This window comes from Trichomonas vaginalis, chromosome I, assembly GCF_026262505.1.
Source record: "Trichomonas vaginalis G3 chromosome I, whole genome shotgun sequence".
Taxonomy (NCBI): Eukaryota; Parabasalia; order Trichomonadida; family Trichomonadidae; genus Trichomonas; species Trichomonas vaginalis.
Genome location: NC_067203.1, coordinates 18,296,620 through 18,323,407, shown reverse-complemented (window position 1 = coordinate 18,323,407; position 26,788 = coordinate 18,296,620). Strand labels below are relative to the sequence as shown.

The 26,788-nt window shown below is 30.9% G+C and overlaps 9 protein-coding genes across 9 annotated transcripts, besides 5 other annotated features; 4 read left to right on the top strand and 5 right to left on the bottom strand.

Annotated features, from left to right (window-relative positions):
• Nucleotides 1-999: part of a mobile genetic element that runs on past the window's edge.
• Nucleotides 1,000-1,358: 359 nt separating this feature from the next.
• On the top strand, nt 1,359-1,574 carry TVAGG3_1006720 (uncharacterized protein; the record flags this gene model as incomplete). The annotated part of the gene is made up of 1 exon (XM_001310668.1): nt 1,359-1,574. The coding sequence occupies one exon, from the start codon at nt 1,359-1,361 to the stop codon at nt 1,572-1,574; it is 216 nt and encodes a 71-aa protein (XP_001310669.1).
• Nucleotides 1,575-2,641: 1,067 nt separating this feature from the next.
• Nucleotides 2,642-2,747: a mobile genetic element.
• Nucleotides 2,748-3,792: a mobile genetic element.
• A 217-nt stretch (nt 3,793-4,009) lies between these two features.
• Nucleotides 4,010-4,105: a mobile genetic element.
• Nucleotides 4,106-4,277: 172 nt separating this feature from the next.
• Nucleotides 4,278-4,300: a mobile genetic element.
• A 734-nt stretch (nt 4,301-5,034) lies between these two features.
• Nucleotides 5,035-6,400, top strand: TVAGG3_1006670 (glycosyl hydrolase; the record flags this gene model as incomplete). Its single annotated transcript, XM_001310669.2, has 1 exon — nt 5,063-6,349. One exon carries the CDS (start codon nt 5,063-5,065, stop codon nt 6,347-6,349), a length of 1,287 nt encoding a protein of 428 aa, XP_001310670.2.
• Nucleotides 6,401-6,968: 568 nt separating this feature from the next.
• TVAGG3_1006660 (cyclin-dependent kinase inhibitor 2C-related family) lies at nt 6,969-9,035 on the top strand (the record flags this gene model as incomplete). The annotated part of the gene is made up of 1 exon (XM_001310670.1): nt 6,969-9,035. The coding sequence occupies one exon, from the start codon at nt 6,969-6,971 to the stop codon at nt 9,033-9,035; it is 2,067 nt and encodes a 688-aa protein (XP_001310671.1).
• A 1,638-nt stretch (nt 9,036-10,673) lies between these two features.
• On the bottom strand, nt 10,674-11,474 carry TVAGG3_1006650 (ribonuclease inhibitor domain-containing protein; the record flags this gene model as incomplete). Its single annotated transcript, XM_001310671.1, has 1 exon — nt 10,674-11,474. One exon carries the CDS (start codon nt 11,472-11,474, stop codon nt 10,674-10,676), a length of 801 nt encoding a protein of 266 aa, XP_001310672.1.
• Nucleotides 11,475-12,072: 598 nt separating this feature from the next.
• On the bottom strand, nt 12,073-13,250 carry TVAGG3_1006640 (antigen BSP-related family; the record flags this gene model as incomplete). Its single annotated transcript, XM_001310672.2, has 1 exon — nt 12,073-13,196. A coding segment is annotated over one exon (1,124 nt), but the record flags the coding sequence as incomplete, so codon positions are not given.
• Nucleotides 13,251-16,003: 2,753 nt separating this feature from the next.
• TVAGG3_1006630 (beige/BEACH-related family) lies at nt 16,004-17,959 on the bottom strand (the record flags this gene model as incomplete). Its single annotated transcript, XM_001310673.1, has 1 exon — nt 16,004-17,959. The coding sequence occupies one exon, from the start codon at nt 17,957-17,959 to the stop codon at nt 16,004-16,006; it is 1,956 nt and encodes a 651-aa protein (XP_001310674.1).
• Nucleotides 17,960-18,053: 94 nt separating this feature from the next.
• TVAGG3_1006620 (platelet formation protein family) lies at nt 18,054-23,683 on the bottom strand (the record flags this gene model as incomplete). The annotated part of the gene is made up of 1 exon (XM_001310674.2): nt 18,054-23,683. A coding segment is annotated over one exon (5,630 nt), but the record flags the coding sequence as incomplete, so codon positions are not given.
• Nucleotides 23,684-25,261: 1,578 nt separating this feature from the next.
• On the top strand, nt 25,262-25,753 carry TVAGG3_1006610 (RNA polymerase II transcription regulator recruiting protein; the record flags this gene model as incomplete). Its single annotated transcript, XM_001310675.1, has 1 exon — nt 25,262-25,753. One exon carries the CDS (start codon nt 25,262-25,264, stop codon nt 25,751-25,753), a length of 492 nt encoding a protein of 163 aa, XP_001310676.1.
• Nucleotides 25,754-25,908: 155 nt separating this feature from the next.
• TVAGG3_1006600 (GTPase protein) lies at nt 25,909-26,765 on the bottom strand (the record flags this gene model as incomplete). The annotated part of the gene is made up of 1 exon (XM_001310676.1): nt 26,271-26,753. The coding sequence occupies one exon, from the start codon at nt 26,751-26,753 to the stop codon at nt 26,271-26,273; it is 483 nt and encodes a 160-aa protein (XP_001310677.1).
• Nucleotides 26,766-26,788: the final 23 nt, after the last annotated feature.

The window sequence follows — 26,788 nt, the reverse complement described above, 5'->3', positions numbered from 1 at the left end:
GCAACTTCTATGATAACACGACCAACCTTTTCTTGGACTCGATGAAATGTAGCTTCTGACGGAACTTTGATGTTATTCAGCATGAATTGAAATTCTGATTGGCAAAATGTAGCGCCGCTCAATAATACAGATAGCACAAATTCAACAGTGTTGACGACATATGGCTCTACCCTATTTTTCGCGCTTTGAACTAAGTTCTTTATACGCTTTGCAACTGCTTTTGTTCGCCGCGGCATGAAAAATGAAGAATAACTTGACGGTTTCTTGAACAAATGGTCGCACATTCAAATATTGTGATGTACGATCAGGATAAAAGAATGTTGTTGCCGTGAATTTAGAAAATAGCAAAATTTCAATTTACGCAATCGAGATATAACTTGATCGTTTGAGCGATAACCATGGCACCCATAGTATTAATGAAAGTACTCATACTTACAATTATTTTCTCCCATAGGAATATTGTTCAATATACTTCACCTATAGAGGAAATCTCGAAATAAAATCGAATTTTTTCAAAAATTACAAAAATCAATTTTTTACAAAGATGTTCGAAAAATAACATTATATACGCATCAAATCCAAGCATTATATGGAGCATTATAATTCTATATATGATTGTCCATCTTGTTGTTGTGCTATTTTTTTAAACAATAATTTCATTGTTGAAATTAAATTTGCAATTTCAGTAAAAATTGCGACCCATCATTTTGAATATAATTGAATTAATACATTTATTGTAAGAATATTATATACCAAATATTAGACTTCCACATGAATCCTGGTATGATATTATAAGTATTGCAAAATTAGAAAAAAATATGCTCATGATATACTAAAATTCATGTTTCAAGGTTAACTTATAAATAAAATAAGTTCGAGAAATGCATCACTAAATATTTGAGCTTGTGCACTATAATGCTATATAATAGTCTTCACTGTTTTTAATATATTGACTTTGCTAGACTTGATTTTTTTCATCACCCTAATGAGTGCCCATCCTTAAAAGCGGCATCACATGTGAAAGCTTTATTTGAAACTAGAGTTGCTTTAACTTTGCGTTTAATATATGTGTCACCTAATTGGTTCACATCATGAGCTGGATTTGTAATTCTTAAATGAGTTTGTTTATCATCAAAATATGGAGCATCAGAGTCATAGCATGAACTTTCAAGTTCTCTATAATATCTTCTACCGTCATTCTTTGCGAATATTTCATTTATCTTTTCGAATGAATGAAACACATTTCCATTAATCGGTTTGGTGTTTGGCACTAAATAGTTAGTCGTCATTTATTAATAAATAAAAAATCAAAATTAAAAGATGAAAATGAATTTTTAATTTTAATGAAATAATCAACTATGGCTGCGGGTATATTTAAGAAACTGTGGGATAGAGTAAAAAGAGGGGCGAGTAAAGTTTGGGAAACATTGAAGAAGGGAGCAAATTGGATATTTAAGAATAAAGAAGCAATTAGTGACGTTGCTGAATCAATAACACCAAAAGCTGCCCCAATAAGAGAAGTTTTAAATAAAGGAGAAAAAGTTTATCAAAGACTACAACCGATACTAAGATAAAAATAATTTTAAAATAATTTATTTTTCCACTATCTACCCCCTATTTTATTAAGTATTCCTTCAGCTATTCCACCAATTGCGTTACCTGCTTGTGCTCCCATCACCGGATTACCTGCTTTAGTACCTAATACTCCACCTATGATAGTTCCTGCCGTTTTCGCTACTGGTGCCAAAATGTTTGCAATGGGTTTAATAATCTTTTTATGAACCCAACCCGCAGCTTTCTTAATTCCATCCCATAATTTTTTAAAGAATCCTGCCGCCATTTCTGATTTAATATTAATTAAAAAATTCATTTTCATCACTTATATTCTAATTTTTATTTAATGATAAATGAAACCGATTTTAAAAATAAATGAAACAGAGGAGGAAGAAATAAATGAAAGTGAAAATGTTCAACAAAAAATAAACGTTGTTAAACCAATTACTGAAATAAAATTTTTTTCATCTGTTGAAGAATTTAATGACTATTATGCCAATAATAAAAAATTATTTGAAGAATTGACAACGTGTAAATTGAATAAAATGTTTAAAGTTGATGGATTCAAAATTTCAAAAATAAAAGGAGTGGTTAGTTTGAAATCTATTCCTCAATCAAGAATCACCTCATTAATGAAAATAGATGATTTAACAAAAAGAATAGAAGAGATTGAAGAAAGAATGAATCAAATAATTGATTTCATAAATTCAAATAATCATTAATTTTTAATTTCTTTTACTCGTTTATGAGGTCTTTGATTATGACTTCATTGATTCCATTCAGGATTTAAACAATGTTTAATTAATCGCGGAATATCTGACATCATCTATATATAGCTTCTTTTATAAACGATAAAATAAATTATTTTAAGGGAGGCTTCCGACCAGAAAGCTCTCTCAATTTTTTGTGATGTTTACACCAAAAGTGAGATTCGTTAAGCGTTTTTCTCGTTGAATATTGAGTTTCCCGGATTTTGAGTTATTCATAAAGCTCCTCTATATTATACCCTATCTACTGATATGATTATTTTTGAAAAATCTCTTAAATCGACCTGCACTGAATTTTTTAGGGAAAATTCGAAATTTTAGGGGCGGCGACAAATTTGCCCAGCCAGTAAAGTATTCAATTTTTTTTGCATTTTTTTAAGGGTGCACACGAGAGGATCATGTAAACTTCAGAATTTAGCTTCTTAAGGGTGCACCCGTATGTACGTTTATTTGAGAGGAGGGGGATTACCCTCTCAATTTTGAGGGATTCGTTAGTTTATTTTCTCGATGAATATGCAATAAAATTTGATTTTTACCTTATCAATATACTTCATATAATATACACATGTTCATGTAAAAACTTTTTTCCAAAATCCTCAGGAATTAAGGGATTTTTGAATTTTAAGAATTTTTTCGAATTTTTTCGAATTTTTTCGAAAAAAAAATATTTTCAGAACAGCCTTAACGGCTAAGATTTAGGAACAATGTTAAGTATCAAAAAGAAAGGAGGTCTGATATAGACAACATATATCGTTGAAGGTTGAAAAAATCTCTAATATTTGAGCCCAAAATTTCAAATTTTAATTTTTTGAAAAAAGAGGCCACCCGTATGTACGTTTATTTGAGAGGAGGAGGATTATATTTTTGAAAGGGTGAAACATTATGAATATGTTAATTATATAATAATATGTATTATTATAAAAAAAATAAAGCACGTTAAAATTTTTCTTTCTTGATTTTTTACAAAATCTACTTAGAATTATGCAAAATATGACTAAATAATTATAAATTTCAAGTTAAATTTTAATTTTGATAAATAATTTAAATTTCAAAATATCAAGTTCAGTTCGACTATGTATGTAGTAATTCCTCAATAAAGTGCCAAAACCTTATTAAAATATATGAACATTTTCAACATTTTAATGTTTTTATTTAAAAATTTGATGGAATATGAGCTTCAAACAATTATTATGTAAATAAAAATAATTAAATATATGTATTTATTCGTATTACAACCGTAGTAAGTCGATTCTTCCTTTCTTCTACTGAGTTTTGAATTTGATTTCGAATTGTAAAGAGATTCAAAGGGAAAATACTAGCGGATAAAAACTACCTCCATGAAAGGGTCATAATGGAGTCAAGTTGTATTTTTTGATATTTTTTGCTTTTCGAGCCTAAATAGGTAGCCAAGATAATGCCTAAAAATAAGGTTCTAAATTCTGAAGTTTACATGATCCTCTCGTGTGCACCCTTAAGAAGCTTTAAAAAAAATGCAATAAAATAAAAAAATTTTTAGTATCGATAATCTGAAATATGTTGTTTACTTAAGCCGCGAGCGAAGCGAGCGGCTTAGTTTCGTGATTTCGTACAATCTTTTTTCGAATCTGTTCTTTTCTTAAGCCGCTCGCTTCGCTCGCGGCTTAGTTTCGTAATTTCATACAATCTTTTTTCGAATCTGTTCTTTTCTTAAGCCGCGAGCGAAGCGAGTGGCTTAGTTTCGTAATTTCATACAATTATTTTACGAATTTGTTCTTTTTGTCAACCGCGAGCGAAGCGAGTGGCTTTTTATTTTTAAAAAATTTTTTTTCTTTCTTACTTTTTTTCCCCTTACTTACAAATTTGATAGTAACTTACCAAATCTCTCTATCATATAATAATAAATTAATCCATTTTTTGTTTCAAATCTGACGCTTTACATTTCTGACATGTAAACCTGTCACTTTTCACTTCACCTCACTGGGCAAGTTTGTGCCCCCCTCGAAATTTTATAGGCGTTTTCTGTAACGTTTTTTTACGGAATAAAATCCGAAAAATAATTTTTTGAAGAATCATTTGGGTAGAATACTTATCGAAAATTATATTTATTATAATTTTGGTCAATAAAAATAAGCGGATTCAAAACTGGCAAAAACCCTTTCGGCAATTTGTGGACGATTCCGAACCCCCTCATTTTTGAAATTTAATAGGAAAAATAGAATCTTTATTAAATATAGATTTTAAAAAACTTGGTTATAAATTACGAAATTTTCTCACTTGGGTTAAAAAGTGACAATTTGGTCGGAAGCCACCCTTAAAATGATTTTTAAAAAAAATTTTATTTTTTATTTCATTATGTATGGGCTGAGTGTAAATGTCTTACAATTTTGAAAATTTTTTAAATCTTGATTTATTCAAAAATGTAAGAATAAAAACCGTAAGAATTCATACATTTTTTACTTCATATGTTAAAAAAAATGATACAAAATCGCTCGATATTGTATGAATTCTTACGTTTACAAAAAAAGTCACAAAACCCATCAACATATACTACTTAGCAATGATTCAAATCAAAAACATCGTTTTTAATAAATCTTGCTCAGCTAATAATTATCTTATATATGTGATAAAATGAATTATATGAGATTTAGTTTTGAAGGGAAAACTATCGTTTCAGATTCAAATTTGGCTACCGGAAGATTGAATTTTTTTTGAAAGAAATTGGCCAAAATTGAAAGCTTGACAAAACTCTTCATTATTTTTAAATGCTCGGACTTCTCGCATCACACGCTATATGCGGCGCGAAGTTTTATGTTATGGCAACATTGAATCTCTTAAATGATAACCAAGAATTCGTCAATCAAGGCCAGTTCGAATACTATCTCAACAGACTTCACGAAGCTGGTGTCGATGGCATCATGATTGATGTCTGGTGGGGCAGAACAGAAATTAGCGAATCCAACTACAAGTGGGATGGTTATCAAAAGGCTTTCGATTTGATCAAATCTAGAAACATGAAGATTGTTCCAGTTTTCTCTTTCCATCAGTGCGGCGGCAATGTTGGCGATGACTGCGCTATCTACCTTCCAGATTTCATCAGAAGTTCCTCAAAGAACCCATTCTTCTACGATCAGGACGGCAAGGTCGATCAGGAATACATTTCCATTGCATACGATGAAATCCCTGTTACACCAGCTGGCAGAACACCACTCCAGTGCTACAAGGATTGGATGAATGCTTTCAAGGAGCATTTCAACAGCTACATCAACTCCGGTGCTATCGTTGAGCTCGAAATCGGCCTTGGTGCTTGCGGTGAACTCCGTTACCCATCATACCAAGCATGGAAGGGCTGGTCCTATCCAGGATGCGGTGAATTCCAGTCATACGACTCCGAATTCACAAAGCAGTTACAACAGGATGCAGTTGCTGCTGGCCATTCTGACTGGGGTCATCACCCATACAATGTTGGTGGCTGGAACACACAACCAGGAGGTTCTGATTTCTGGCGTGACGGCACATCCAACGGCTGGTCATCAGCATACGGCAGATGGTACATCAAATGGTATGCTAGCAAGCTCAACGCTCACAGTGACAAGGTTCTTTCTATTGCTCGTGAAATCTTCCCAACAACACACCTTTCCGCTAAGATCGCCGGCATCCACTGGTGGTACATGACATCCTGCCATTGCGCCGAAGCAACAGCAGGCTTCAACAACTTCTACGATTATGATGGCTACAGAGACATGATGACTGTCTTCAAGAAGCACAACGTCGATGTTTGCTTCACATGCCTTGAAATGACAGCTGGTGGCTCTGGCTCTAACCCACCATACCTCGTCCAGCAGATCTTGAACGACGCTAAGTGGGCTGGTCTCAACTTTGAAGGTGAGAACGCTCTTGCAGTCTACGACTGGGGTTCATACTCCCGCTGCATCGAGTGGAAGAACAAAGGACTTAGCATCTTCACATACCTCAGAATGTGCGACGATCTTTGCAACAACAACGATAACTACAACGCATTCAAGGGATTCGTCCAACAGATGCACAACTAAGTTATTTAGAATTTCTTTTTAGAAATCAAAAAAAGATTTTTTTATCAAGAGATTAAAAAATATCTTTCGATTTACTTTATTATTTTTTTTTTCACATTGAGGTATGTATTGTATATGAGAAACTCATGGCTATGATTAAAGTTGATAAAGAACCATGATCAAATCTAAGCTAATTTGATTTCGGAAATTAATCTTTAGCTATAGTGGACTTTAATTCCGTATATGCACATATCTATATTACTACTAAGAGGCCACTTTTCTCATTATTGCGCGTCCTGCACACCCGTAACCCATCAAACTTTTCAATTACTTTGAATGTGAATATAATTTAGATGTAAAACATTTCTAGATGATAGTTCATCATTTTTTCCCATTTCAATTTTTCAAAGAGAACGATTATTTTGCATTCAAACAATATTTGCCAATTGAAATCAAAAATCTATATTTTCACTAATTTATGTGCATGAAAATTTTATGACTTTTTAATTTTTCAACTTTTCTGTTTGGAGATCAGAAAATTGCAACATACAATCGTTTTATGTATCATATAGTTCTCTAATTATATAAAAACTTTTAAAAATATTTTAATGTCACGTTTTTTACTATAAATTAATTGTAAATGAGTGATCAGAACATGAAAAACAAATGTTATGAAGATATTATGCATAAATACAAGGATTACATTGATGCATACAATACTCTATATAAGATAAATACTAGCAATGACCATGAAATCGATGAAATTTACAAAATGTTAAAAAATGTACTCATCGAAGCGCATAAAAAATCACCAGATCAATTACTTGAGCAAATTTGTATGATTTCAAAATGTAATAATCGATATTTACACTCATATTGGATGCTTTTCAAAAAGTTCTTTGACGAATTTCAACCAAAATCAATCGCTGAGAAAGGAAAACTCTTTAATTACTTTATATACAAAGATTACGGTCTAATTTTAGACAAAGATAAAGAAAAATGCATCAAAGAACTAGATTCTCAAAATTATTCATTTGATATCTTCGAAAACGGGACAATTTACCAATCAATATTAAATGATAATGATATACAATTCAATATGTTCCTTGAACAAGAAGGAACCACATCAAATCAAAAAATTAAATTAGATTATTTTCCAGAATGCGAAGGAATCTCTCTTCTCGAGTTATTTTGTTACTATGGTGCATTAAAATGTTTCGATTCATTACAAACCAAATTCAATTCAAAAATTACAGAAAAATGCATCTCTTATTCATTTTTAAGTGGAAATAATGATTTGATAAATAAAGTTTTGAAATTGCAAAAACCTGATGAAAGCAACATGAAATATGCCATTATTTCTCATCGTATGGACATAATAACTAAACTGGTTAATGAATATGATATAGAAATCGATCTAGAACTTTGTGCAAAATACAATAATTTGGAAGCATTTTTGTATAATTTTGATTTCAAATTATGTTTTGTTTTTTCTCCTTGTTTTAGTGATTTAGATTTTGTTTCTTTATTCTTATCATGTGGTGCTGATTTTAAATCAAGAGATAAAAAGTTAAGAACAGCACTTCATGAGGCAGTGAAGTTTAATTGCATTGAAATTGTTAAAGCTCTTATTTCATATGGAGCAAATGTCAATGCAAAAGATGTAATTAACAATACTCCTCTTTTTTACGCTACAGAAAATTCTCATAAAGATATTGTTGAACTTCTTATTTCTCATGGAGCTGATGTAAATATGAAAGATTCAAATGGACAAGCATGTCTTCATTCTGCTGTTATTCATGATAGTTATGACATTGCATTAATTCTTCTTAATAATGGAGCTTATGTCAATTCAAGAAATAATACTCAATGGACTGCTTTTCATTTCGCTGCAGTTCATAATAGAAAGAGAATTGCAGAACTTCTTATTTCATATGGAGCAGATTATAAATTAGTAGATTCAAATATTCAAAATCCATTACATATGGCAGCATGGTGTAATAGTATTGATGTATTAAAAGTTCTCATTTTGAATAACGCTGATATTAATTCACAAGATAAGGAAGAAAATTCTATTCTTCATTATGCAGCTATCAATAATAATAAGGAAATTGCTGATATGGTTTTAAGAGATGGAATTAAAGTGAACATTAAAAATAAGATGGGACAAACTCCACTTCACATAAGTGTAATGAAAAACGAAAAAGAAATGACAGAACAACTTATTGCTTATGGTGCCGAAATCAATGCAAAAGATTCCACGGGGCAAACACCACTTCATTATTCTATCAAATACAGCTGCAAAGAAACAACAGAAATACTTATTTTTAATAGTGCTGATATTAATGCAAAAGACGATAAAGGAAAAACAGCACTTTTTTATGCAATTAAAAACAAAAATAAAGTAATAGCTGATATTCTTCTTACAAATGGCATTGATGTAAATTCTACAGATTCAAATATGAAAACAGCTCTTCATTATGCCGCAGATGATAATTGCAAAGATATTGTATCAGACTTGATTTTGCGTGGTGCAAATATTAATTTAGTAGACAACAAAGGAGCAACCGCACTTCATTATGCATTATACAATAATAGAAAAGAAGCAGCCGAAGTTATAATCAAGCATAATGCTGATCTCAGCATTAGAGATGCTGACGGCAAACTCCTCTCCATAAAGCAGCATATAACAATTGGAAAGATATAACAGAACTTTTAATATCACATGGCGCTGAAATTGATGCGAAAGATAATATTGGATGGAGTGCTCTTCATATAACTGCTCTGAATAACTGTAGAGATACAGCAGAAGTTCTGATCAAACATGGCGCAGATATCAACTCTAAAGATAACAATAAACAGACAGCACTGCATTTGGCAGCATGGCAAAACAATAAAGAGATTGCAGAACTATTACTTGCAAATGGAATCAAATACAAAGCAAAAGATCGAAGTCGAAAAACAGCAATGCAATATGCCAATCAAGAACACAACAATGAATTCGAGAAATTCCTTTCATCACAATCTGCTAATGCACCAAATCAGAGTAGTGATCCATGCAGAATTTTTTAGAATCAAATTGTTCAGAGTTTATTTCTTTTTTTAATTTTTATAATGTATTGATAAAACAATTGCGTATATATATATTCTTTTTCAATATAAAAACATTCACAGCTACTTAATTTTCTATTTGGAAAAAAAGATTCAAGAAATATTTTAATTAACTATATTTGGTATTGATATATACAGTCAAAAAACTTACAGCAATAGAGTAATGTTTTATATAGCAATAAAAACATATAGAAAAGCAAAATTCAGATGCAAATTAAATAAAGAATTTTGACGACATGAATACATCGTGTTTTGATATTTTTGATACGAAATAAAACCTGGTAAATCGTATTTAAAAGAATATTTTCCGAAATTTACTGAAATATTATCGGATATGTTTGGTTCCTGTGCTTCTCGGATTATTGGAATGATCTTCATATCTGCAGTGAATTCTAATTCATAACTTTCTGTATAGTTTTGGTAAACAAAAGTTATTGTCTTTCTTGGAATCGATAATCCGATGCCAATTGTGGAGTTATATGGGATGTGTGTATTTAGTTTTGTATAAGCGGTTGCTTTTTGAGTTGTATATATGTCTCCATACATATAATAAAATGATTGATTCCATGGATATGCAGTGACAGCACGGTTATTAAATTGAAATCCGGCTATATAGAATTTTGTATCTGTATATGGAGTGAATTCATAATAAACGTTTCCTGTTCGAATATATGGACCAATTATTTTGAGATTTGTGAAACCTGCAATAGTAATGATCTCATTTTGATCATATATACGATCATTATATATGATTTGGATATGATCAGTACTTGAAATTATTGAAGATTTTATATTTTTATTTTTTTGAAATTTCAAATTTTATACTGGCGTGCAGCGTCATACATTTAACTGAAGTTGGATGTTCAGTGACCTGTAGACGGTGTATCAGCACACATATGTGCAATGCGATTAACTCCATGAATTGATAATAATTTAAGATTTAATTAATTTAAGCACAAAACTTGTTTCAAATGATCGACATATAAGCAATATAATATCATGATTCAAAAATAGAAATCCCAATTGATTTCAGATAAATTGAATATCAAAATGAACTTTTGTATCTTCTTCGGCTTTTGTAAATTTGCCCCATACATATAATAAAAAGATTCGGAAGAAATTCTGATGATTCATGATGTTGATGTCTTTTCTCAAAACTCTGATCTGCTCGATCAATTACAAAAGAAAATCTTTGAAAACAGATATTGTTAATTGTGATAAAATAAAAATAGTTTTATTTAGTAAGATGTTTCCAGAAAAGATGTGTAGAAGGATAACGTAAAGATTTGAGACTTAAAAGATTATTCGAAACATGTGCAATATGACATGAAATCATAAGTCTTCGTGGAATTCCGGAAGAAACAATCATTTTAAGATAATCTGTGGATGTGTTCTCAATAATAAGAGGACATCGAATGGATTTGCAATCATGGAATGCATCAATCTCAACATCTGAAACTGAAAGTGGGAAATTGATGTATTTGAGATTAAGACAGTTGTTGAATGAATGTTCTTCAATAACAGAAACACTGTCTGATGTAATATTGATTTTCTCAATGTTGTTGCTAGAATTGAATGAATAACTACAGATAACATCGCAGCTAATGTTGAGTTCTTTGTCTTTTGATTCACTCAAATGAAAAATAAGTTCCCATTTAGTATTGTTTTTGTAGTATAAAGTATTATCAATACATTTGAATTTATCTGATGAAAAATTACTGATATTTATAAGAGATTTGCATTCTGAAATAGAATTAATTGAAAAATTCCTAAGTGAGTTTGTTTCACTGAATATAATTGATTTTAGTTTCTCACAAGAAAGAAATGAATATTCTGAAATAAATAGAATAGATTGTGGAATTTTAATACTTAATAATGAAGAACAATTTTCAAATGATTTATATCCAATCTTCACTGACCCTTCTTGAATTGTAATTTCTTCTAAATTAGTACATCCACAAAAACAATTATCAGGAATATTTGTGATATTACTAACATTCTTTAATTTAATACAATTCTCAAATGCATTACTCATTACAATCAAATTTGGTGATGAAAATGTGAAATTTTCTAAATTAATGCAATCTTTAAATGATGATGTTCCTAATGCTTGTAAATAAGGAAATGAATAATTAAATAATCTTAATTTTGAACAATTTCTAAATGCATCATTTTCTATATAAGTGATTTGAGAATCTTCTGTGAAATAAATATTTTCAACTGTAGAATTTTCAAAAGCTTTTTCTTTGATTTTTGTAGCAGATTTAGGAATTGTAATACGCTCATCATAAGAGGGGCATCACCAATATTCATAAATTACGGTTTGATTAAAATCCATAATCAAGCAATATGGTGTAATAATAAGATTTGGTTCATTTAGATATGAAATTGAAACATTTGTATTTCTTTGAATTGAATAATATGAAGTAGCAAATATAGTTTTGCAAGTGAATGATAATTTGACTTTTGGCATATTATTTGTAATAAAATAAAATGTTTTAACGGCCATTGATGAATTAGGAAATATAATTAGTTCTAGATCACTACAATAATCAAATGCCTGATTAATGTAATCTATTGGACCTAAAAAAGTAACATTTTTCAAATAATAACAATTAGAGAAAGCATGCGCTTCAATCCTTTTCACACTTGATGGAATTATAATTGTTTCTATATATGTTTGTGAAAAGCAACACACTCCCAGAGTTGTGACTGAGTTTGGAATTGTAAATGCTTTGATAGATGAATAGTATAAGAATCTATCTCCAATAGTTGTGACCGTGTTTGGAATTATAATTGTTTTGATAGATGAAAATGCAAAGCAACCATCTCCAATAGTTGTAGTTAAATTTGGAAATATAATAGTTTCGATAGATGAACCTCTAAAGCAATCATCTCCAATACTTGTGACTGTATTTGGAATTTTAATTATCTTTAAAGATAATTCTGCAAAGCAATGCCATCCAATAGTTGTAACTGAATATGGGATATGAATAGTTTCGATAGATGAACCTCTAAAGCAACTATTTCCTAAAGTTGTGACTGAGTTTGGAATTTCATATCCTGTTTTGTTTAAAATAAAAAATAAAATACTTTTATTTTTTGAATAAATAACATTCCCATCTTTAACTGTTAAGTAGTTATTATTAGGATGAATTGTAAAATTTGTTAATTGCCCATTTTTAACTGGATGTCCATTGACTTCGGAAACTTTTTCTGGAATTTGAAACGAAGTAATTGCAGTATAAACAAATAAATCCTCTGCTAATGAAGTTAAATTTGATCCTTCTTTAAAAGTAACATTTTGTAGTTTAGAACAGCCATGAAATGCACCATCTCCTATTAATTCAACAGATGCGGGTATGATAACACTGGTCACTTGTGAAATAGAATAAAATGCATAGGCTTGTATTATAAGGAGACCTTCTGGTAAAAGTATCTGTTTGACTTTAAAGCAGTCGCGAAATGCATAAGAAGATATTTTTGTAAGTTTATAACATGATGATAGATTTATTATGGTAAGATTTGTGCACCCATAAAAACTTTGGTATCCAATTGTTGTTAAGTTTGGATTTTCTTCAAATGAAAAGGAATTTAAAGTTCTGAGTCCGTAAAAGCAGTTTTCTTGGATGATTTCGCATGTTGATGATATTCTGAGATCATGTGATTTATCATTAACTCTTTTAAGGATTTTCCCGTCATTTGAATAAAAACTTTTGTCAATATCGGTGTAACCAAGTACTAAAAGTAAAATCATAATGAACTAATCAAGTACATCATTTTTACACATCTTTGTTTATGATACTAAAATAGAGACCAATGCTTGTTTTTGACAAAAAAAAATTGACTGGGTGAGACGTTTTCACTCTTAAACAATGTGACCATAGCTTTTCTTTAAAGACAAAAAATTTTTGTTAGAAGCACAATCATAAGTAATGCTGTTATATATACTTATCATCAGAACCTTTTCTGTGCTATCATGTTAGATCTTGTTTAAGTTTGAAGATTATATTTTTGTTTATTTATTGATTATTATATAAATTTTATATGATTCGTCAATGAGTTGTATAGTTTAGTACACTTGTTATATTTATATCTTGTATCAATGAGTAAATTCATTCTTTGTTGCAAAATGAATATGAATCTCTATAAAAATACCATTTATTTGTGTTGGGATATATAAATTTTACACGGAAACTCATTTATATTGAGAAAATATTTTTAACTGCGCAAAAATTAGAATGAATATGAAATGATATACAGTATATCGATAAATGTCTTAATTTAGAATAATAATCAATGGACTTTTATTTGTATATTCTAAAATGTCTAAAATACAAAAAACATAAAAATTACTTAATAATTTAGTTTATTTGGTTTACAATGTAACAATATAACATATTTTAATTTTGGAAATGATTAATGCTAATGATATAAGTGATCTGTATTGCCTTTTGCATTATTGGAAATATTGCGATAAAATATTTAAATGAAATTGATTCGAAATTAATTGCATCTAGGAGCAATAAGTGCTTGAAATAGCCATCCTCCTATAAAATTATTATTCTTTATTTTAATAAACTTTTACCATTGAAAAGTGAATCTATTATCGTAAATTAACTTGTGTGCTTGAAGTTAAGTCTTCAAGTGTATTGAATTTACGATATATATTCAGTGGTCGTGATTTTTTATTATTTAAGGGTACACTTTCCACTTTTCGCACCTTTCCAATTTTTTATTTAAGGTTTTATTTTTATGAGCCTCTTCACGGATGTTTCATCTTTTAGAGAGGGAATCAGAAAGTAGTAAGTACACTCTTAAGGTTTTATTCAAAGGAATACATTAGCAATATTCTGTTTAAAATCAAAAATACAAAGGTTGTCATTTTATGAAAAATTGTCATGTCAATTCTATCACATAATAGAATTTTTTAGATTCATGACATTTTTGAATTTCATTTTTCAATAGGAACTATTCAATTAATTTTTTAAAAAATTTTCTGATTTCATGTATTGAGTACGAAAATAGAGTGATAGAAACTCTTTTTACAGAATTATAAAAAGATATAATAACAAAATATGGATATCGAAGTTAAATATTGGATTATGAAGGCATGAAGATATGGTATTTTGATAGTTTTGATATGAAATAAATCCAGGTAAATAGTATTTAAATGGATATTTACCAAAATTTATCGAAATTTGATCTTGTATATTATCAAGGTTTGCTTCCCATATTGCGGGTATAATTTTCATATCTGTTTCAAAGTTCAATTGATAGCTTTCGCTAATATTTTCATATACAAATGTAATTGTTTTTCTAATTATCGATAATCCGACACCAATCGTTGAATTAGATGACATGAATGTTTTCATTTTTGTAAATTCATTAGTTCTCTGGGTTACAGATTGAGATCCATAATAATAATAAAAAGAATTTGAATAGGGGTACGCTGAGACTTGAAGGTGGTTGTCAAAAGAAAAACCTGCTAAATAGTATTTTGTATCAGAATGAGGAGTTGGTTCATAATAAACATTTCCTTTTCGAATATTTGGACCAATTATTTTGACACCTGTCTTTCCAACAATATTAATGACTTCATTCTGATCATACACATGATCATTATATATGATTTGGATATGGTCAGCGTTTAAAATAAATTTTTTATTTTAGTATTATTAAATTTAGATACAGGCGTGCAGCATCATACAATCATATATCATTACTTTTTCACAAGCAAGCATAAGATTTCTCTTTATTCTTCATAATGCAGCTTGTTATACTTATCAATGCAAATGAGATCAAACACAAAACAGAAATTCGAATTCGGAAAATAGCAATGCCAATCAATAACGAAATCGAGGAATTACTATTCTCAAAATTTCGTTGAATATCATGTTTCGAGTTTATTTCTTTTTTAATCAAGAGCTATCCAAAATGAAAATGTATCCGTTTGCAAATTTGATAGACTTGGCCAAGCTCCTTTTATAAGAATAAAAATGTATAGCGATGGACAGATGCTGTTAAAATTAAATATTGGATTATGAAGGCATGAAGATATGGTATTTTGATAGTTTTGATATGAAATAAATCCAGGTAAATAGTATTTAAATGGATATTTACCAAAATTTATCGAAATTTGATCTTGTATATTATCAAGGTTTGCTTCCCATATTGCGGGTATAATTTTCATATCTGTTTCAAAGTTCAATTGATAGCTTTCGCTAATATTTTCATATACAAATGTAATTGTTTTTCTAATTATCGATAATCCGACACCAATCGTTGAATTAAATGGCATGAATGTTTTCATTTTTGTAAATTCATTAGTTCTCTGGGTTACAGATTGAGATCCATAATAATAATAAAAAGATTTTGAAAAAAGGTATGCATAAACATGGTTAAGGTCAAAAGAAAAACCTGCTAAATAGTATCTTGTATTAGAATGATTTACAGGCGCACAGTATCATTTAACCATGATATTCGAATTAAATAACTATTCACATTCAACAAATTAAATTTATATATATAAAACAATAAAAAATATCATATATAAGGAAAATATTAGAACATAACAGTTCTAAAATCTCTTCCATCACCAACTAAAAGTAAGCGTTGTTTACGGACACTTCCAACGTGTGGTGATTGGAACTCTGTTGGAATTGTTAACAACAATTTCAACGAATATGCTTCAATAACAATAATTGCTTTCTCAATAACCATTGCGATAAATTCACATCCTCTGTCATCTGTGATTTTTGTTACATCACTTGCGCATCCACTCAATTCTAAGTTACATATTTCCTGGAGTTTAGTGTCAAACAAGTTAAGAACTGTTGAATGGTAATTACAAACTGCCAAAAGAATCAAACCACTCTTGAATATCAAAATAGAAGGTTTCGATTGACCAATTAAAACATTTGTTGAACACAAGAATCTTCCATTAACAAGTGTTTCCAAAATAAATAATCCTTGTTTATCCAAAGAAGCAACAATACCTAAATCACTGTTTCCACCAACGGCAACAATTGGAGATCCATGGATCATCGATGTTCTCAAAGAACTGAAATTAGGAAGATTCCAAATAACTAAAGAACAATCATTTCCTCCCGTTATCATGTACTTTCCTCCGCAAATGATGCAGCACGTAACACCATTTCCTTCATGAGATATCCTTCGAACAGCTTCTTTCTCGAGTTCAACAGCTGTCACGAAATCATCGAAAGGACGTTTGAAAACAACAATTCCGAAATATTTCGAACAACAAATTACATCTCCATAATTTCCTGGAATTCGCTTAGGCAAACTCATGTTTTTCTCGCTTTTTGTGAATATGTTTCTGGCATCAATATAAAGATTGCCTTGCAAGAAAATGAAATTCTTCATAATACATGTAATCGGAGTGTCAAAACTGTTTGTAAAAGTGACGTCTGTCAAATTTTCAATTTTTTGATTTCTTTTTGGATGATTTTCGAAGAAAAGTTGGTCTGGACAAACACCGAAGTTCAAACAATGATTTCTAAGTCTATCATTGACTTGTGAATTATTTTCTGGGTAACAAAGCGGATGAAAAACATTTTGTTTCTCAAAGGAATTTCTGTAAACTCCGAAAATTAAATCAATCCAATTATTCAAGTTTTGGGAGACATAATCTGATTCGAGGGCTTCTCTATTAGTAAATATAAACTGTCTAGTTGTTTTACACCATTTTGGTAATATGACATCATCCACTTTTTCAAAGGAACCGTCACTTTTCATTCTTTGACCCAAATCGAATTTATTATCATTAGTCAAAAAGTCAGGGAAGCAAAAGAACTCAGGGATCAACTCTCTGAAATCATTCTCCTCGGATGTTACTGCTTTCCACTCCATTAAAATTGAATGGAATAATCGTCCGGCCACGTCAAACCGTCCTTCTTGTAATTGAATGTGAGATGAAGTGAAAGGTTCGGTTCTTATCATGAAAGAAGAGACAGAAGCCATTGTCGAATAGAAAGATCTGTACAGACATTTCTCTTCTTCGATCGGGAAGTCTTTATAAAGCTCTGTCAAATCTTTAATTCGTTTAGAATTCAAAGCTCCTATTGGTTTTGACAAATCTCTGAAAAATTTCTCGTTTGCAAGAGAAATTTTCTCGGATTCGTAGTCTTTTATGACCCATGGATAGACAGGGTACTGCGACAAGTCATTAAATGAGCGGCCACTTAATAAATTGAGATAAAAAAGATACTCGAAATTCGAGAATTTGTATTTTTGCCATAATTCTGACAATTTCAGTTTTTCACAAATTTCTGATGCTGGCAAAACTTGGACAATAGAGTTATTTATCTTCCTCAGTTCATAGAAGAAATGGAATTTTGATGGATCAAGATTGTCACTTTTCGTAAAAGTGAAGTCATTTTGAATTAATTTCAAAATTTGAGATTTTTCATCTTGGTTTGCGAAAATGAAATAATACGATCTATTGGTATTCATGAATATCTCGCATGCTATTTCCTGGTGACTCTGCTTCCTATTCATTATAAACTCTATATCAGATAAGTTGATTTCAATGAATTTCTGGTTTTCAGGAGTTTTTGTTATAAAAGTCAATAAATTTTTCGAGTAAAATATTTCACCACTTGAAAAAGAACTCAAAGAAATCATTTGTACTTGGCAATGGTAACCATCCAATCTGTTAACATTAACTGACGCTGTCATCTGCTTAAATCTTGGAAGGATACTGATTTCCGACGTAGATTCTCCTTGATCTCTTAATTCTGACGCTTTTTTGTGGTCGTCAAATTTGTTGTTTAACTTTAGAATGACTTTTTGTCCGGAATTGGAGAGATAACAAGACATTTTGTAATGGTTTGCAGGCATCTTGTTTGTCCATGGTCCTCCAGAAATAGAAAGTTCTCTCATGAAAGAACTCAAATACTTGGAAAGACTCAAATGACTATTTACATCCAAATTCTTTTGTCTAAGAACAATTCTGTCGTAAGCTCCACTGATTAATGCTAATACTTGTCCATTGTTGAGTCTAAAGATCCTCTCTATCAATGGCAAATCTTCTTTGTCCTTTAATTTCGAAAGATCTTCAATTTTCAGGATTTTTTCTAATTTGGAACTCATTGTTTTGATCAAACTCGATTGCTGCATGACAATCTCACTTTGAAGAAGAGCCATGTCATATGTAAACTTGTCTTCAAACATAAAATACTGCAGTTCGGGTGAATCTTCATCATCGGTATAAAAAGTGACAAAACTATTCAATTTTTCAATTTTGTCAAATTTTATTTTGTTTTTATTTATTGTATGCAGTATTATGTTTGAACTCTCGTATGCTTCATCGTATCCGATCTTTGGATAGAGGTCGAGAAGTGAATATACCGATTTTACGAACAGTTCTGTATCAAATTTGGCAACAAGAGAAATTATGTAACTGATTGTTGGGAAAGAATTGATTGTTATTGAATCGGAGATGTTCATATCGAAACTGAACATGTAGCTGATTTGTGTTAGAAGCTCTGTGGCCAGATCAAGGTCTTTCCATTTTCCATTTTCAATTAATATGTCAAAATCAACGATTGAAGGGAAATACTTCTGTTCAGGTACGAACTTGGCGATTTCTTTGGTAACTACGCTGTAAGCATCTACTTTTTTGTCGTAATTTTGGTGGATAAAAATAAATTTGAAAATTTCTGCCAAAATTGTTGGGAAAATTGCTTCGAAAAGGCTTCCATTTGGACTGTTTTGGTTTGCTTTGGACATAAGTTCTGGGCTTTTGAGGATATGGAAGAAAATCATCTTTTTTGCCTCTCTAACATTGAGATTATTGGTCATTTCGAATACATCCAGGTATGTCATGAGCTCTGTCAAGTCATTTCCGTTCCTATTCTTCAAAGTTAAGACAATAAGATATAATAATGGCTCAATTATGGAAATTAAGCTACTGTTTGGCTGAGAGAATATCATACTTAGATCCATAACTAAATGATACCAGTTTGCAAGTCTTATTATTGATTTTTCTGGATTTGTCTGTGATTTTATCAAAGTTACGAAATCTATGTAAATTTCCATTGATTTGTCAATGGGAACTTCCTTCATAGACTTGATAAATAGTGGTAACATCTCAGGACAGTTGTTCCAAAACATCATTGAATTTAATGTTTCGACAAATAACACTGGATCTTCAGATTTTACCTGTGTGAGTGCAGCAATGTACATGTATTGCTCTAATTTGGAGTTAGAAACCCTCAATCTTGCAATAATGTGCAAAATTTTGTTCTGAATTTTTGAATCCGGAATTTGCAAGCAATAAACAAAAGGTAAATAGTAATCGAAGATCGCCAATGTATTTGAACACGATTGAGTCATCGTATCATCGATCAATCCCAAAAATAAATCCAATAAAGGTGACAAAATTTTTCGATCCGAAATTTTTGAAATAATTGAGATAATTGTTGTTGTAAATACAGGAGCCAAGTTAGTAGTGACCATTTTAAGGATGAATGACCACATGTGGTTATAGCAATATACGTCAAATGTCGTCAAATTCATGGCTCTGCAGATCATAAAATCTAATGACGGAAAACTTTGGAAAGGAACTTTGTTGTAGTTCCAAATATTGATAAGAACGGTCTTAAAATAGTATTCCTGCATGTCTTGTGGCAATGTCTTAATGAAATCTACGGATAAATACAATTCTTCGATTAATTGTTGACTAAATTCAGGGTCTTTTGAGACTTTATACAGATCTGCGAGTGTATTCAGACTCCTATCATCTAAATACGATTGGTTTATGTTCTGAAGAAAGCCGCAAATCAACTTTTCCCCTTTAATTGATTTGAATGTTGACAAAAGACTGGGGAACTTCTGAAGTAATCTGATAATTACCTGTAATAATGTGATAAGCATCTCAGATCCGTGCTCAGAAGCAAGTCCTCCGCATAAATTGCAATAATCTGAATGAAATCCTTTGCAATTATCACAATAGCGGAGTCTTTGTATCAAAGGAAGCAAGTTTGGAATACTTGAGACAGCAATGAATGAATCAACTATAGTAGAAACGTTTGGAATCGCTTGACCTCTGAAATTTACACTTTGTGACAGTTCGCTTACATTCAAAACTGTATTTTGCAGTGTAGTACGGCTAGTTATTTTGAGTGTTACGTCATTTCCGTACTTATCTGTGATATCATTCGCTGATAATTTCATTGACAATTTATTCGGGTCTCCATTCTTAATAATTACAACTGGACCAACATCTCCGATCATTCCATTCGATTGCATTGAATCTATCATTGTTCCGATAAAAATTTTGTTTTTCTTAAAAAGTGACATTGGCAAAAGTGTCAAATCTTGATTATTATTATAATATACTGTGATAACCTTCTGTGTGAAGACTATAGCTATCGAGAACCATGTGTTATGTTCGATAAAGCATGATCCTTCTTGTTTCGTCGTTCCTTTTTGAAACAACATCGAAGCTTGAAGTCGATTTTGCTGCAAAGAAAGAATTAAATTCTCTCCCACATCGTTTGTGATGGATAGAATCGGCTGTATAGGGGAATCAAAGTTCTGATCGATTCTTAATGACATATATAAACAATCTTTGTCATTTATTACGACTTCCGCATCGAAAATACCAGTTGCAGTTCCGTCAAAATGGAAGAATGATGTCGGACCTTGCAATTGTTCATCAGTAAGTAACCTAAAGAAAGTAGATAAAATTAAATTCGGATAATGGAACTTTTTAGAGCGCATTAGCCGAATTCCAGAATACAGGATCGCTGTAGTGAATACGTACATACATAATTGTGTGAATAATGAAAGTAAATCTGAGATAACCGAGATATTATCTCCGATATCTTCCAATCTCTCCAAAATATACTCAGGAATGTGAGCTCTGTTCAATTGAAAAATATTTCCGATTGATTTCATCGCCAATCTGTTGAATTCTTTGAAGACATAAGACTCAAAATTCGTTCCTCGGACCCATTCCGTAATTATCTCTATTACTTTGTAATTTCGGATGTAGTGGCCGTTGGATTTCGTAGTTCTCGATGAAAAAGAGAACTCAAACAACGATTTTATGATGTTTTCGATGTTTTCGTCTTTTACATCCTTTGGAAAGATCTTTAGCTTATCGTAAATGGTAATATCGGGTTGTGTGATAAGGAAGAACATGCTTGGATTCATTCTTGAGACGTTTGTGAAGCTTTTTAGAACTCTTATGTAATTATCCACGGAAAAGTGGTTTACAGGGATACTTGCAACAGCTTCACAGAATCTCTTGCATGCAATGGAGTCAACTAATTTTGGAGACCACGATTGGACCTTGCCAAAAGCGAAATCTACAATTGATAACGAAACTTTAACGTTTTCCAGAGAAGCAAGTCGTTTACTTGTGCTTTTCATGAGTGCAGAAACAACTTGCCATGAGCTTTGGCCTTCATCGAGAAGAGAAAATCCGATCATATACAATGAAGCGATGGAATCAATGTATTTCTCTCTTTCGCAGTTTTCTATCATGAAATCTAATACATCCTGACGCATTAGTAAAGGTGCTGGCTTAATAAAGATGCAGGTTCTTAAGAAATTAAAAACTCCCAAATTTGTTGCGGAAAGGAGGACTATTTTATGAATCAACTTTGAATTTGCTATGTTAGGAATGAAATGTGTTGATTTCGCAACAATCAGCATCATATTTAAGTATCTCCAAAAATATGTAACGCCAGCTTCAGCATTTGTCTCAAAATATCTACTCAGGCATGATAATATAGTCTGTCTGGAGTCAGGCGAGTTAATAAAAGCTCGATATGATAAAATCATAACTGCGTATTGTAAATTTGTATCAGATTTGATCGTTGTATCATAAGGAAATAGTTTTTCGGATAACAGCAATTGCCAGTTATCTTTAATGGCCTCAACAACGATACTTTCATGAATTTTCATCAAAAGATACAAAACGAAAGCGACGTAAGGCCTATATAACGCTGGTTCTATGAGTTCCTCTTGCTCCTTGATCGAATTAATGAGGTTAGAAACGAATGGCGATGGGTCTTTGAAGTGAGTGATGATCGAAACAATAATGTCAGCGACGACTGACAGTCTTTTGGTCAGAATTATCGATTTCCCTTCTTTAAGAGTATTATCTTCCGCGAAATAGTCTTCTCTTGATAATTTTCCGAGAGTTTCCGGTTCTGGAATCTTTTCTGGTAGATTGTAGTTCTCTTCTAGTATACCTATATCTGAAGAAACAATAAGCCAGTTGATAAACTCAATTAAAGAAGTAAATAAATATTTCGGTAAATTTACTGAGTCAAATTTGCAGTATTCGTGGAATAACTTAAGACAAATTATTCCTGTTTGGTATTTCTCTGTAGAATCGATGGAGTTTAAATGTAGAATTGGCGCAATTAAAGTGATCGCGAGTTCTCCAAGTTGTTTTCGTTGTGAAGGTATAAGATTCACCATTCCTGGCACTAAAGATGAAATGGTTGATCTTATTGTAATAGCGAGCGATTTAGACATGACATTTGCGGAAATTAAAACTTGAATTTTTTCGAGTTGTTCTGTAATGAATTTGACGCAAAGAGACTCAGTTTCTGGTTTTATCGACACATAAACCCTTGAAACGCTTACTAATGATCCCATTAGGGTTAAACAAGCATCTTGAACCGCCAGATTCGAATTCGTAATGATTTGATCGAATCTAAATGAAAGATGAGATAATAGACCCCTTAGAACTAAATGGAAGTCAAGAAAGTACTCGGATTCGAATAATGAGAAAAAAAAAACAATTTTGTGAAGACAGACTAAGCTTTCAGGTACTGGTTTATTGTCTTCGATAACTATTGTCAGAATACTTGGTAATTGATATGTAAATTGTATTAACGTTCTAATACAATATTCAAACAGATAAATTATTGATTTTTTAGCATTTTTTGTAGTGGGAAGATTATTTATTCGTGAAAATACTTTGAATGCTTCAGGGTTGATAGGATCTGCTAATTTAAATTTTACCGCAAGAATTTCAAACAATTGATTCTTATCCGTAATATTCGAGATGGCTTTTTTAATTGCCTTTGTCTCAAATTCCTTGAAAGATCCAAAAAATCCGTGAACATCCGCGAGACTCGGAAAAATTGTGAAAAAATCTTTAGGAAACGGTGAAGAATCTGTAAAGTATTTAACCCAAACTTCCATTAAATCTGCACCTTCTATCTTTTGAATGATGGATTCAAGGGAAGAAAACATTAAAAAATGCTAATTATTTGAGTGAAAAGTGACACTAAGATTAGAGTAATCAGAAATTTATATAAAAGAGGTGATAGTATTATAGATAATTTTTCAAATAAAAAAATGATCCATTGAAAACCGAATATATCAAAAATTGAATTGAAATGAAATGTGAGACGGTAGAAAAATATTCGAAATCAGCTTTTTTTAGAGCTATTATCTCAAAAATCCTTATGTTTTAACCCCGCTCTGACGAAATATTATATACAACAATGTTTTACTTGCAGTCAGAGTCATGCAACTCCCGTTAGAAGTTTGTATAAAATGATGAGATTTTGTTCATCATGAAATCATTAGCCACAACAGCGTATGAACTATCAAATTCGAATGAGAGGATTAAAATGTCGCTATGTCATATTTGAATCGATTGCTAAAATGGTAAAATAGAATGATAATATTAGCCGAAAAGAGTTAGTCCAATAATTGATTGATAAAAATTATTTCATGATCCATAAATGTAATCCTCAATCATTTCAAAATAAGAGTTTTTATGATTGAATATGGCAACAATGTAGAAAGATGAAGCAACAATTAAAATTAGGAAAAAATAAATACAAGCCTAAGCATGAATGGTTGCATAAATATTCAAACGATGTTTCCTGATAAAGAATAATTGAATGGGGGTCTAAACGCCCGTAACTTCCGCAAAAAATGAAAGGGACTTTTATCAAAATGTAGCAGAAATGCGATGTCCTATTTTCAGCCTCGCTGAATTTATAGCATAAAAAACTAACAGGCATAGCTAACTGATTCTAAATCTAATAAATGTAGAAAAAAAATGAAATTGAAGTTTGGTGATGAATAAATCAAGCACAGTTGTAATAATCTGTATTTCCCTAATGAGCTGAGTTAGGATTGATATAAGTTGTAGTACTTCAACCAAAATTGGAAGCGAATATCTTGTGAAAATGGGAAATATCAATTTATCGGATGAATTTCTCATTATGGAGAACAGTATAATAATTATCGATTAGCGTTATATTTGATATTATTTTGAATGTAGAATCAGAAATCTGACATTTGATCAGTATTACAATTCAAAGATGATAATATTTAATGATTTAACTTAAATTGATGAATTGGATTTTGACAAATTGAAATATTTGACGTATTCTCAAAACTGAAATTGTTAATCGATATATTATTTATTAAAGTTGTTAATGTGGTATAATATCTAAATAAAATATTTATTAGGGACAATTTTGTGAGGAAAGATATTTGAAAGATACTTCTCAAAAATATAACATATTGACAAAATTGAATAAGTGATACGGTTTCTCATTTATATAGGTATTTGTTATTTGATTTATTTATAATTCATGTTTCTGCGCATATTATTTATCAAAATATAATTCATTGATAAATAATAACTGCCCATAAAATACAAAATTGACATAAATGGCAATAATGACATGTTACATTCAAATCCGTTCCAAAACCGAAAAAATTAATAGAATGTAAAACAAAGTCAGCAATATTAACATGTCACAAGTCGTCTAAAATTGAATTATTCACGTTTCATATCATATATCTTCAATGACAACTGATTCCCAAGTCGCCTCCGAACGTCAAAAACGCCGAAGGAAGTTTACCCCAGAAGAAGATCAGAAGCTTATTTCATATGTTCAATTCTTTGGAGAGAAATGGGCAATCATTTCCAAGTTAATGGAAACAAGAACATGCAAGCAATGCAGAGAAAGATATCGCGAATATCTTAATCCAAACATTACTAATCTTGCATGGACTCCAGAAGAAGATAATCTTCTTATTCAGTTATACACAACAAGAGGTTCAAAGTGGGCAGAATTCTCCAAGATATTACGCGGAAGGAGTGATGGCAACATAAAGAACAGATGGTACATATACCTCAAAAACAAGGTCAATCTTCCTTCTCCGCCTCCATCATCTGAAGTTTCTGAAGCTCATTCCCCCGAAGAAATAACTGAAGTGATCACAGCATTTGAACCTCCTTTATTTGATTTCCAATTCACTGAAGAGTTTGATGCTTTTAACAGAATTTCATATTGAAGCTGTCTTTTTGTTTGTTTGTTATTGTTTATTCATCTAAATGGTTATTTGCGTTTAATTATTCTTACCTTTTTTTAATTTTAACCGAGTTCAATGGCAAGTAATATTTATTGGTGTTCAATGAGAATCAATATCGCAGATTCTCCAATGCTGAGATCAATTTGCTTTCAAAAACAAAAAATTGAAACAATTCAAAATTATCTACTCTGAGCAAAAAGGAATGACATTAATTCGTTATCATCTACTAGAAAATGAAAAGATATATTTATTTGCACGTAATTTGGAGGAAAAAAGTGGTCAATATTTAACATAATAAAATTCAAATGTGAAATAACAAGAAATAATACCCTAAAAAGATATAATAAATAAATAGAATGTTCGTAAAGATATGAAATAATAATTTTGAATAAAATGCTTCGATTCTAACAGCATTTCTTCTTCTTTTCATTCATTAACATTGTATCAGATTTGGCTACAGATAATGATGGTACTACTATATAATTTACAATATAATCTATTAATAAATCAATGGATTGCCCCGTAACTGCAGAAGTAAAGAACACTTCAATATTCGTGATTCAGCCCAATTTTTGACATCTTCTTCGCTTACTTTGAGCTCATGAACATCAATTTTATTACCAACAAGCAAGTATTTGACGTCTGGATCAGCGTGTGCAACTAAGCTATCAATCCATTCTTGAATATTTTGAAAACTCGTTGGATCTGTCATTGAAAAAGTAATAATGGCTCCAACAGCTCCACGAAAGTAAATAGGAACAATATTGCGGTAAATTTCTTGTCCCGCTGTATCCCATAATTGATATTCTATCAATTTTCCGTTGCTTCTATAGCTCATTGTAGTAGTTCCTGCTCCGATTGTTGGAACAGAATTAGCCTCGTACTTTCCTGTTTTAGCATAGTTGATTATCGATGTTTTTCCAACTCCCGAATCGCCTACAAAGATGATTCTGGGGATATAATTGACTTTATTTTTACTCATTTTCTGTATACCTTATTTTTCTGACACTTTTAATC